Raw genomic sequence first — 13,370 nt, 5'->3', positions numbered from 1 at the left:
CTAGGAAAGGGAGAGATAGTGTCAAGAGACTCTACAATGCATCAAAGCATGAACGATATCCTAGGGTATATTTTATTCATGCAATCCCATCATTTCTCATAACAAGGATATATATTAAGAGATACATCAATTGAAAAATAATACTAGAAAAATTAAATTGTACTAAAATATGTAAGATGCACTTGAAACCATTTGGAATTCATGTCTGACAGAAGTACCATGAAAGCAACAGAAAAACCCAATATTTTCATCTAAGAAGGAGCTCTGGTTGAAGGGAATGAAGTCCTCAGATAAGCCACAATATAGATTAACCCCCAAAAGAAAGGCTCCATGTTCTTTGATACTATTGACATTAACTGTATAGAAAAGTCAAATCTATAGAAACAGAGTACAAACTGATCCATGTTGGGGGCTAAGGCAGGTCACAATAGGGAGCAATGGCTTAGTGAGTATTGGGTTTCTGTTTTTTTGGTCTCTTTGAGACAGGGTCTCCCTGTAGTCCCAGCTGTCCTGGAATTCATTATATAAACCAGGCTGGCCTTGAACTCACAGAGATCCACCTGCCTCTGCCTCCCAAATGCTGGGATTAAAGGCGCCGGCTGAGTTTCCTTTTAAGGTGTACAGAATTGTAGAAATAGAGAGTGATAATTGTCCTATATGTTTTGAATATAGCTCAATCCACTTAATCATACATTTATTTTGTTTTTGTGGAGCAGGGTGCCTTGAAATCCAGGCTAGCTATGAACTTGCTATATTGCCAAGAATAACCTTGAACTCCTCATTCTCCTGCCTCCTCCTCCCACTTGCTGGGATTACAGATGTGGTCCACTACACCTGGCTTAATTAGATATTTTAAAACTGTAAAAAATTAGAGTGATGGCACTGGAGAGAGGGCTCAGAGGTTAAGAACACTGACTGTTCTTGCAGAAGACCTGAATTCGAAACCCAGCACCCATATGGCAGCTACCAACTGTCTGTAACTCCAATTCCAGGGGATCCGACCACCTCTTCTGTCTTCCCTGGCCATTGCACGACATGGGTGCACTTACATACATGCAAGCAATTCATGCATACACAGAAAATAAAAATAATAAATAAATTTTTAAAAAATATGTTGATATGTTAATTTCCCTTCCAAATAACACAAGGAGCTTAGAGCACTTTATTTCCAGGGTACTCTCCAGGGTATTGTAGTGGTCCAATAGTATGATCTGATGCTTCCTTCTTGAGCCCCTGCAAAGGAAAATTATGTGTCAGTATTCATAATAGTAGTTTTATTTAGATTTAGCTGCATATTTATAAACTTATAATTTAGCTAAATATTTATAAAGAATTTATAAATTCTTTATTCACAATTCCTCTTTTCATTAGGATTATTTCTCTCTTCTTTGAAGGAAGCTATTTTTTCTTTTAAAAAATATTCTCCCAAAGCCAAGCATGGTGGCATACACCTGTAATCCCAGCACTCAGGAGGCAGAGGCAGGTGAATCTCTAGAGTTTGAGTTCCAGGTCAGCTGGAGCTATAGAGAGACCCTGTCTCAAAAAGACCAAAAAAATTTATATATGGGAGTTGTATTCCATTCTTCATATATACCAGATTTTCATTATCCAGTCATCAGTTGATGGACAATTAGGTTGACTCTACTTCCTTGCTATAGTGAGTAAGGCGGCAATGAACATGGGGTACAAATATCTCTATAGTGAGCTATAGAGTTCTCTGGATATATGCCCAGGAGTAAGGTCATATGGTAACTCTATTTTTAATTTTTTGATGGACCTCCAAACTGATTTCCATAATGGATGTACTAACTGACACTCTCATGTGGGGTCAGTCATAATCCTGGTTGCTTCAAGCAATGGGCATAATAAGATGACCTTAACACAAAACTAGGTACAATTAAGTAGCACCCAGGGGAGGTCATGATATTTAGTATGTTTTCATATCATGTCATATCAAGAAACTGCCCTGTGTCCTTGTCCTTGGCATAACGGTTCAAATATCACTGGATACATTTCTTAATTAACAATATTTTATTTATTATTTTTATTTTATGTGTATGAGTGTTTTGCCTGCATGTATGTAAATGCACCCAAGTCGTGCAATGCCTGCAGAGGTCAGAAGATGGTGTCAGATCTACTGGAACTGGAGTTACAGACGGTTGTCAGCCATCATATGGGTGCTTGGATTGGAACTCAGGTCCACTGCAAGAGCAGCCAGTGTTCTTAACCATCTCTCCAGGCCCATCACTGGATACATCTCATTTCCAGTTTCTGTGGCTGGTCTTGACACTTTGTGGCTGGTTACACCAGCTGTGTCTCCAGGTCTTGGCTGCTCCTTACTTTCCTGCTTTCCGTACAGGTCTGATTCTGATCTGCCTTCTGCAACGGTCTCCAACACTGACTACATCTCATGTTTGAGGTACACATATCTGTAAATGTTCCTAAACTCAGGTTTAGTTGTGTTTTCCAGACACAAGTATCATCCTCACAGCATGCACTTGTCATCAGCTGGCTAGTTTGTACTGAAGACTATGTGGTAAGTTTGGGAGTTCCGGGCACATCGTGGGTAAGAGGACATGAGGTAGCACTATGTAAAGGCTCCCTGTGGGCTGAGTTGGAAATCCTGCCCCTCCTCCCTTTGCTGCAGATTACACTTGCACCCTTTGTTAAAGCTTGGCAGATTTTGTTGTCTTTGAAGATCCAATGCTGTGAGTTAACCCCTTCAGCAGGTTGACCCCTTATTCTACATCCTCAAAACAATCCCATAGAGCTTAGCGTGTACCTCAGTGATTGAATGCAAACCTAACATGTGCAGGGTTCTAGGTTTGACACTCAGCACCACAAAAACAATCCTTTGGAATCTTTCTTTCTTGGGCCTCCCAAACCCACCATACTCTAAATGTACTTCATCTGCAAAGTGCTGTCCAAGGCCCCTTGTCTGAGGACAGGCTGCCCTCCCCAAAAGAGAACAGCAAAACAGCCCAAGGATAAAAACATTGTGTCTTTGAAAATAGCTAGATGGTGAACCGTTTCCAACAGAGGTGACCACCGTTTATTTCATAGTATAAAAGTGCCTGCCGTGGGAAAGAGAAGCGGGAAGCTAAGATGGGAAATTCAGCCATAGAAAGAAAGCTCAATTGGGAACTCCAGGTGACTGCCTCAACTTCCCCAGGCAGTTTCTGATGGATGTTTTGAAAGTCTCATTTGATTAATTATCTGTTGGTATTTGTTCTTTTGCTCAGAAGATTCAGCTGAGGGAAAACTGCTTTGCCTAGTGCTCTCCCTGATAAGAAACACCTGCTGGCTGCCTTAAAGAGGATTCCCTAGTCAATTTCTACTGTATGTTTTGGGCACCAATTTAATGATGCTTTGATGTTTATCTTTATCTCTTACTGTTGATTTTTGCTTTACTTTGGCTTATTATATACTTAATAAACTCACTCATTCAAAACCAGAAGTATGACTACTGTAGACCATTCTCCAAGCTATACAAAACAAGCATTTATAGGTTTTCCTGCCTGCCATTTTAACTTTTTAAACATGAGCTAAATTATCTCGCTTTAGTACATCCCAAAATATGTCAACCATCTTTCATTAAGTAGAAATATCTTCCTTAACTAAAGATGGTCAGGGACATGTCAGCCTCTAAAGTGCTTTTCCTAAATGAATCTGTATAGATTTCCCCCAAACAAAACCCCTGCACTTTATTTCCCAGGACTACAGGAGCGCCTGAGTAATGGAACTACATTACCCACAATACCACGAGAAGAGTGGCAAAATGCTGAACCAATGATGGCAGTTTCCGCCCGCCCTTGGAACCCACGTAATGGGTGGGACTTCCTGCATCGTTATTTGAGTCTGGTTTAGTTCCTCTTGGATAGCTTGTTGGTTAGGACCGGGAATTGGGATCCTAGCAAAAAGTGAAGGCAGGCGCGAGACGAAGGCTCCCACTCGTTGAAGTGACAGTTGGCAGTGGTGGCAGGACAGCCGTGCGCAGACCCCTGCTCCGTCAGCAGAGTCCAATGGCAGCGGCCCGAAGACATTCTCACCCTGCTCTGGTGAGTGCTGCATCCTCGGTGGTCCCCTGCCCAGGCTTCACCTGAGTCCTAGATCCCAGAGAGGGCCTAGCTCAACTCATGTCCCTGTGGTAGGAATCCCAGTATCCAGAACAGTGCCGAGCTCGTTAGTGGGATCCCCATTTCTCATAATCAGTGTGATGAAGTATGGGAGACTGAGGACCAGCCGAGGGTTGACTGACTATTGTGGTTAGTAATGTCTTGATTGGGCGCTGGAGCCGGAAGCATCCAGGCCTGCAAATGGCAGGGTGAGGCATAGTGTCTACTATCCCGCAGGGACCTAGGAGCCAGCGAGACTGTGAGTGGAACAGGAATGTGGTCTGAGGCTATTCCGTTTTTCCAAGAGTTAGAGCAGGCAGGATGATAATTTCAGAAATAATCTCAGAGACTCAGAGAGTTGAGCCTTGTAGACATCCCACAGATCGTAAGACTCAGCATTGAGCACCTAAGGCTTAGAGATAATTTAGACATACTAAAGTCATGGAGATCAAGGGTCACAAAGTTGCCTTTTTCAACTTTCTTCACACAGACTCCTATGTCTACAGAACCACATGTGGACTGTACACAGGTAAGTGGTAATGTTCCAAGGCCTCACCAGTGTGACCCCACTTTTGTCTCTGGAATTATATGCTAAATATTGTTCACTGCTTTTCACTGCATGGGTTTGGGGACCCCTAAGAAATCCCAGGCCGAGTGGGGAAACCCAGGCTGGGAATCATATGGAAAGGCTTCTGTTCCAACTCTTACCAACCAGAAGGATGAGAGATGAAATGTTTCCCAAGTCATAGGTACTCCTGAAATGTGAGGCTTGGCTTACTTAGAGACTACAGGTTTTCTTTCTGGTGAGACATTAGAACAGCAAAGTAGAAATCGGACGCCCTAGTTTGCTTCTCTCGCTGTGATAAAAACTCTGACCAAAAGCAGCTTGGGGGAGGAAAGAGTTTATATGGCTTACAGGTTACAGTCCATCATTGTGAAAAGTCAAGGCAGGAGCTGAGACAGAGATCACTGAAGGAGGTCTGCTTACCCACTGGGTCCGAGGATCACAATCGGCTAGCTTTCCTCTGCAACCCAGGCCCACCAGCGTAGGGATGGCACTACCCACATCAACGAACAATTAAGAAAATGCCTCACAGACATGGCTATGGGCCAATCTGATGGAGGAAATTCTTCATTTGGGTTCCCTCTTCCTAAGTGTGTGAAATTGACGACCAAGATTAGCCATCAAATCAGGCCTGGGAAGTTAGGTATCTGTTTTAGAGATGAAGTTTGGAACAGAGGACGAGGGTAATCTGATCGGTCTTCTCAGCCGCCCTGGGACTGCAGGAGGTAGAACAGACTATGGTATAAATGAGGTGATGGAAAGTACAGAGATGAGCCTGCTGCAGAAGTCCAAGTGATGGATTGGGTTACCACATCAGTGTGGTGGTCAGAGAGGCAGAAAATGTGGTTGGGTTCTGGCTTGTTTTTTCAGAAGGGCAACCTAGATTTTCCATTATTAAGGGTGAGAGAAAGGTAAGTAATTCCAAGATTCTTTTTATTTTAGCAGCTACAAGGATGGACATTTTAAAGTTGATCGCAGAATTAGTTTTCTTTGGGGATAGCAAGAACTTTGTTTTGACTCTCTTAAGATTGAGATGTAAAGTCTGGCATGGAGACATACCTTGTAATCCTAGCACTTTAAAGGCAAAGACAGGAGGATCACAAGTTCAAAACCAGCCAGGGCTCTGTGATGAAATCCTATTTCAAGAAAGAGAGAGACAGGGCCAGCAAGATAACTCAGTGGGTAAAGGCACTTGCCACCAAGTGTGACAACCTGAGTTCGATCCCCAGGACCCAAATGGTAGGAGAGGACCAAGTTTTGCATGTTGTCCTCTGACCTCCACACCCACCCCATGGCATGTATGTGCCACTGCTGCTACACACACACACACACACACACACACACACACACACACACACAAAATTTTTTAATGTATAAAGGATTATAAAAGACAGATTGAGATTTTAAAAACCAGTCGTGGGCATATCAGTTGGTAGGTAGTTCCACAGACACACTGGTCTGGACCTCTGGGGAAGATTATACATAAAGATATCCTAAAATATGAAGGCTGATGTTTGTTCTGGAACATGCTTTGACTTTGAGTTAGGAAATGGAATCAAAGGTTTTTTTTAATATTTTATTTATTTTATTTTATGTATATGCATGTTTTGCCTGCATGTAGGTAAGTGCACCCATGTCATACAATGCCCTCTGAGAACAGAAGAGGCCATCGGATCCCCTGGAACTAGAGTTATGGACAGTTGTTAGCTGCCATGTGGGTGCTGGGATTCGAACCCAGGTCTTCTGCAAAAACAGTGTTCTTAACTGCTGAGCCCTAATACTTAGTTTTCTTTATGCTCTGAAGGCTGTTTTTTTACTCCTAGGGTCAAGTGATCCTCCTGCCTCAGCCTCCCAATACCACTAGCAGAGCAGAAAAGTAATCAGGACTGGGTCTCATGAAAGAGCATCTAACTGGAGCTAGTGAACAAAGTGGCCAGTATAAGTGCCTATTCACCACCCCTTGAGCTTACTAGCCTTCAGGAATGATCTGAGGAGTTCCATTCAAACCAATAGGGATAGGGGTGTGTTCAGCTGGGAGGACCAGTGTGTCTGGAGTGGAGGGCCACTGCTGCTAGGCACCCAGTAGTGCTTAGACGAAGGCTGTGACAAGTGAGGGGGCACTGAGAACAGCACAAGTGGAAGACCACAGTGTCTGTGACTCCCCAGGTGGATGTAGTGACTGAGGTTGGAGCAGGGAACAGCCAGGGAGGCACCGTGAGCAGGGTAGGAGCTGCCTCTGACACAGAAAGCATCAGAAGTTTAGGTAGTGCTGGGTCCTGCCTCCATTTCTGAAGCATACCTGCTACTAAGTAATAAAGGAGAGTGATAGGTGGTATGGATCTGGGGCTGGAGGTGCTGTGGGAATGAACCTATTATGAGCAAGGTACTGTCTAAGAAGAACTGTCATAACCCCAGGGACACTGGGATTCGGGGCATAAGAGAGAAAGAGAATCTTGTACTTGGTTGTGTGGGGGAACTTTCCCTAGGATAATTTCCTGGCAGAAGTGATACTGGCTAGGCTTGATGGGCTCTTTTTTAAAGGATTAAAAGATGGGAATAGAGCTCAGAGCAGGACAAAGTTAATTTGCAAACATTACAGACTCTTTAAGGACATGAAGAGGGACATTCAGAGATGAGCACCGTTATCCCTAAAGGTGTTTGGGGTCATATTGGGTTATGGTGCTCCTCCCAGTTAACTTCCCCCATCTCTCTTTCTATTGGTCACAGGCATCCATGCACCCCCTTTTGTAGCAGGGATTAGGTCTCTGCTTCTCTCCACACGCAGGAAAATAATTGAATAGGAACCCCTGTTCTGCAGGCACCTGTCATAGGATTCCTTACCTTCACACATGAGGAATTGTTGACTGGCTAGAGGAGGGGAAGAGTGGGTGCTGCAAGCTCTTCTGCTCTCTGTGAGACAGAGAGGTCCACCACATTCAAGGGGAAATGGGCTGTGTTTGGAGAAATAGAAACCTACTGCTGCCACAAAGAAATGGAAATTTGCTGCCTATTGCTGGGAATAAACAGCCATTAAAAAAAAAAAAAACAAAAAAAACAAAAACAAAAACCTCACACCAGGGTTGTTGTTATGTTTCCCCCTTGTCCCATCCTGAGGATCCACACCTCAAAAGAAGTTAACAGCCTTGCGTTGTCAGATCTGAAATAGCTGCTTTTTACCCACTTGCCTGTGGGTGCCATGAGAGGAGGTGGTGGTCTGCGACCACAGTGAGAGGTGAGCCTCTGGACTGGGGCTTATGTACAATCTCCTCAGCAGTATAAGAAGAGAGAACAATGGATGGGTGTATGAGTGAGTGAGCTTAGAACCCTAAGAGAGAAGTTCATCACTGAGTAACCTGCCTCCATCACAACAGGGCTGTATGACCTTTGAGGATGTAGCTGTTTACTTCTGCCAGGAAGAGTGGGAAATCCTGGATGAGGCTCAGAAGCTGCTGTACCTGGAAGTGATGCTGGAGAACTTTGCACTTATAACCTCACTGGGTAAGGCCCTCGCACCCACCCCTGCATTCCAGTCTGTCCTCTTTGCTCCTAGTAGCAGCTCTGCCCTTTTCATAGGTAGACCACAGATGCTGACCACCCTGATTTCTTGGCATACGTGCTGCAGGTGCCAGCACCAAGCTGCGTGCATTGCCCTGTTGTGCTCTAACACATGCCACCCCAAAGCATTCAGTGAATGAACCATTTGGGTGGCAGAATTCCTGCAGTCAGGGTATTTTCTGTTGCTCTGATAACATACTCTGACAAAAGCAACATAAAGGAGCAATTGTTTATTTCACCTCACCGTTCCAGATTATAGTCCCTCATAGCAGAGAAATCGCAGAGGCCAGAGTTTAAGAAAAGTGGTCACATCACATCCACAGTTGAGAGCAGAGATCACCGAATTAATGCATGCCAGTGCACAGCTTACTTTCTCCTTTCTGTTCATTCCAGAACCCTGAGCCTAGGGAATCCTGCCACCTATAGTGGGCAGGTCTTCCCACCTCAACTAATGTGATGAAGGCAGGTTTTCCCACCTCAATGAATGTAATCAAGACAGCCCCCTACAGGTGTGCTCAGGCCCTTCTCCCAGATAATTCTGGATTGTGTCAAGTTGACAACACTCACCACAGCACCTCAACTTGCCTTGCCCCTTCCTTGGTCTGGTGACTGTGTTCATATCCATGACTCCTTTTGCTTGACAGTCTGTCCCTTCTAGCTGGTATCTCAGGCTGTGTCTTTCAGGACTTGCAGATATTGTCATGCTTGGTACTTGGCTGGAACGTGGACTTTTTCTTCCTTAGAATCTTTTGTGGATTAGTTGCTCTAGACCACTGCTCACCTGTCCTATCTTTCTTTAAGACTTACATCATCCAGTTCCCATGTACATAGACCACTGGGATTATGGGAAAGCCCTGATTGCTCAAGGCAGACATGGCAAAGTGGCTTCCACAGTTCAACAATTGCGTGGCCTTCGGAAGTGGCAGCTGCTATAGGGTGTGACATCTGGGTTGTGTTCAGATCAATCCAGGAACCAACCTGTGCTGGATACCTTTAGTGTCAACTTGACACCTGGGTTGAGGGAGCCTCAACTGGCGAATTGCCTCTATTGGACTAGCCTGTGGCCATGTCTGTGGGGCATCTTCTTGATTACTGAGTGACGTGGGAGGGCCCAGCCCATTGTGGGTGGTGCCACCCCTAGGCAGGTAGGCCTATGTTGTATAAGAAAGCAGGCTGAGCATGGGCCAGGGGAGCAAGCCAGTAAGCAGTGTTCCTCCATAGCCTGTGCTTCAGCTTCTGCCTCCAGGTTCCTGCCCTGAATTCCTACTGTGGGCTCCCTGGTGAACTGTGACCCAGGAGATGTAAGACAAATAAACCCTTTCTTCCCCAAGCTGGTAGTGGTCAGAGTGTTTTGTCACAGCAATAGAGAAACAAACTGGAACACAACCCATAGTGTGTCCAACAGTGTTGTGGTGTGTGTCATATGAGACTTTTCCTAGAGAGGCGTAACACACACGTCACTTACCCCGATAGGAAGTAGAACATAAATTATACAGTAAGTAAGGAAAAATACAGATAGCAGTATCAACACTCCTTAAAGGATATCCCATAACACTTTATAAATTTTACCTTTCTAATTTTGTTAAATTACAGAATTTTATTTTACTGGTACATGCAATTTATGTTGTATATTTATAGTAAAGGTATATTGAGGGGCTGGAGAAATGGCTCAGTGGTTAAAAGTTCTTGCTCTTGCAGAGGACCTGGGTTCAGTTGCTAGCACTCACATTAGATGGCTCATAACTGCCTTTAAGTCTGGCTTCAGGGGATCTGACACCTCCGGCTTCCACTAACACCTACAGGCACATACAGGCGTGTGTGTGCACGCACACGCACACACACACACACTTTAAAGTAAAATAAAAAGTGTATGACATATAATCATGTTTTTCTTTTTTCTTTTTTTCCCCCTTCATCCATCTCTTTGAACTTGTATTTGTTGAGTTAGGTTCAGATTCAGGCTTTTGACACCCTGAACCTTTGGTTTCTGTAGTTTCTATTGCTAGCCAATAAAATAAATATGAGAGATGGTAAAGAAGCCTGGTGCCTGTGGGCAACAGTCTATCCCTGGGATAGCTTCTGCCCTCAGCATAGTCAGTCCTTGCCCTGTTTGGTCAGGTATGATATTTACTTGATAAGCTCCCATGATAGACATAGTCTTTGTTATAAACAGAGGCCTTTCTTTCTAGGGTTTCTGCTTACCCTTAGATTGCTTAGAGACTAATGTTAGCCTTAGCTTTATTTTCTAAACTCTTTGTTTTGTGACAGTTTAATAGGAGGGGGACTCTTAGCATGACAGCATTTAAATGTGCCCAAGCATACTGACTAGAACATTGATAATCTAATGGGCTAAGAGGTTTTTCAATTGTCTTCAAGGAAGAACAAATGTTCTTTCCTTCTTATCATTAAACATTCAGCTATAGGTATCCAAGCATGGGACCTGTCTAGAGGACTAAAGCAAAAATCCTGACTCCTTGGGACTAGAGAGATGGCTCAGCAGTTAAGAGCACCAGCTGCTCTTGAAGACCCAGGTTCAAATCCCAGCACCTACATGGTGGCTAACAGCTGTCCATAACTCCAGTTCCAGGGGGCCTGACACTCTCTTCTGTCTTCCGCAGGCACTGCATGACACAGGTGCACTTACATACATGTAGGCAGTACACTCATACACAAAAAAATAAAAACAAATTTTTGAGTGCTGACTCCAGATGTTGCAATGGTCTAGACTTACCCACCTGTCCCCCCACACCAGTTGAAGAGCTCCATAGTTGCCCTAGTTCATTTCTGTCACTGTGACAATGACCTGACAAAAAACACCTTAGGGGAGAAAGGGTTTATTTCAGATTACAGTCCATCATTGTGGGGAAGTCAGGGCAGGAACATGAAACAGCTGGTCACATGACAGTCAAGAGCAGAGAGAGATGAATGAACATGTGCCCCGTGAGCAGCTGCTTTCTCTAATACCGTCCAGGACCCCAGACTAAGGAATGGTGCTGCTCACGTCCAGGCTGTGTCTTCTCCTATCAATTAAGGCCATCAAGGCAATCTCTCACAGACCAATCTGATCCAGACAGTCCCTTGCTGAGACTCTCTTCCTAGGTGATTCTAGATTGTGTCGAGTAGACAGTGAAAACTAGCCATCAGAGAAAAGAACGATAAAAGGTTTGTGTGACCCCAAGTTGGTCTCAGGGGCGATAAAGGAACTTTGAGATGTTATAGAAATCAGAAACAATTTAGGAGTTAGAGTATGGTGGAGTGACAGAGCAGGTCATCCTGGTCGAGCCAGTGGTTTAACTGGTCATTTTCTTTGCTATGGTTTTGCAAGAGTTTCTGGAGACATTATTATCCCTTTCCTTACGTGTAGGGATCACTCTTGGTCCAATCAGATGATTACCCCTATGGCCTTACCATCATAGTTAATTGCCTTCATTTTGGATAAAACTTGATGTTCTTGGGGGTAGTTTTGGTCCCTTATAACAAAGATATTTATCAGTCATTCCGATCATTCTTGGAATCCTAGGACAATGCAAAATAGTGATTCAGGAGGGAAAAGTCAGACAAAAATAGACCTACAGAGAATAAAATGGTATTAGTCCAGTGACTGCTTTCCCCTTTCAATTCCTTATATCCTTTCACTCCAAGACAGGTTATAGCAACACTAAGGGAAGCAGCAGCAGAAATTTCCCTTTGAAGTATTTCTCCCTGGGTTACATGACTTTCCAAGAACAATTTGTGTAGAACAACAAAAAAATTAATATTATTTAGAATTTCATACATGAGTACTACATTTAGGTCATGCCCACTCCTCCCCCAATTCCTCCTGTGTCCCCTCCACTCCCCCTCAAATTTATGATCTCTTCTTCTGTAATTATTATTGTTAAATATATACATGTATATATTCAACCTACTGGGTCCATTTCATGTTGCTTATATGTACATGTGTTTAGGGCTAACCACTTTTTAATAAATATTTATCATTTTTATTTTATATGTCTGAGGCTATTGTCTGCATATATATAAGTGCACCTGTGTCATGCAAGCCCAAGTAAGTCAGAGGGTGTCAGATCCCCTGGAACTGGAGTTACAGATGGTTGTTAGCCACCATATGGGTGCTGGGAACCTGAGTCCTCTGCAAGAGCAGCCAGTACTCTTAACTGCTGAGCCATCTCTCCAGCCCCAGACTAACCACTTTGGATTGAATAATCTATCTGGGGGCTTGTCCTGGCGGGAAACTGATTATTCCTCTTTCAGCACCATTGATTGCCTGTAGCTCTTCATCTAGGAGTGAGGCCTTATGAGGTTCCCCCATCCCCGTTAGCATATTGACTTGTGCTATTGTTAGGCAGGTCTTTTTTAGGCAACTCTATTGTTGAGATTACGTGGGTGCAGCATCCGTCATGACTAGAAAATGCTATCTAGCAGCACATGTCCTGGTCTATGAAGGGAGTTGCAGGCCAGCTGGGGCTACAGGGAAACCCTGTCTCAAAAAGACCAAAAGAAGGAAGGAAGGAGGGGGAAGGAAGGAAGGAAGGAAGGAAGGAAGGGAGGGAGGGAGGGAGGAAGGAAGGAAGGAAGGAAGGAAGGAAGGAAGGAAGGAAGGAAGGAAGAAGTTAGTTGAAGAACTGTCTCAGTGGTTAAGAGCACTTCTCTTTTGGAGAATCAGAATTCACTTCCAAGCACCCATATCCAGTTACAACTTCCTATAACTCTAGCTGCAGAAGATCTGACACCCTCTTCTGACCTCCAAGGGCATATGCACATACATAAGCACAGTCATACTCTATACACGTAAATATAAATACAAATATAAATCTTAAAAAATAAGGGGCAGCCGGGTATGGTGGTGCACACCTTTAAACCCAGCACTCAGGAGGCCGAGGCAGGCGATCTCTGAATTCAAGCCCAGCCTGGTCTACATATCGAGTTCCAGGCCAGCTGGTGCTACAGGGAGACCATGTCTCAAAAAAAGACCAAAGTAAATAAGGGGCTAAGGAGGTAAACATATTGGAGAAGTGTTTTCATCTAACATAGAGATTGTTCCTATAAATGAGGAGCTGTTTGACTTGAGTCTTTTTTTTAATGTGTATATATTTGTCTTTTTGAGACAGGGTCTCCCTGTAGCCCCAGCTGTCCTG

The 13,370-nt window shown here is 44.0% G+C and overlaps 1 protein-coding gene across 3 annotated transcripts in view; it reads left to right on the top strand.

The window, feature by feature from the left end:
- Positions 1–3,861: 3,861 nt before the first annotated feature.
- Positions 3,862–13,370, top strand: part of LOC103725487 (zinc finger protein 416) — a 16,772-nt gene continuing 7,263 nt past the window's right edge. For 2 of the 3 annotated variants that reach the window (XM_017795542.2, XM_008822800.3), the window contains exons 1-3: positions 3,862–4,058; positions 4,606–4,644; positions 8,052–8,178. In XM_017795542.2, the coding sequence (XP_017651031.1) occupies positions 4,023–4,058; positions 4,606–4,644; positions 8,052–8,178 (202 nt within the window). In that variant the 5' untranslated portion in view covers positions 3,862–4,022. The remainder of the gene's footprint in view (positions 4,059–4,605; positions 4,645–8,051; positions 8,179–13,370) is intronic. The other variant, XM_017795541.2, reaches the window with a different exon arrangement.

The sequence above is a fragment of the Nannospalax galili genome, unplaced genomic scaffold (assembly GCF_000622305.1).
Source record: "Nannospalax galili isolate Female #2095 unplaced genomic scaffold, S.galili_v1.0 scaffold649, whole genome shotgun sequence".
NCBI lineage: Eukaryota > Metazoa > Chordata > Mammalia > Rodentia > Spalacidae > Nannospalax > Nannospalax galili.
Note: the sequence above shows the minus strand (reverse complement) of the source record. Positions and strands in the feature narration are given on the sequence as shown.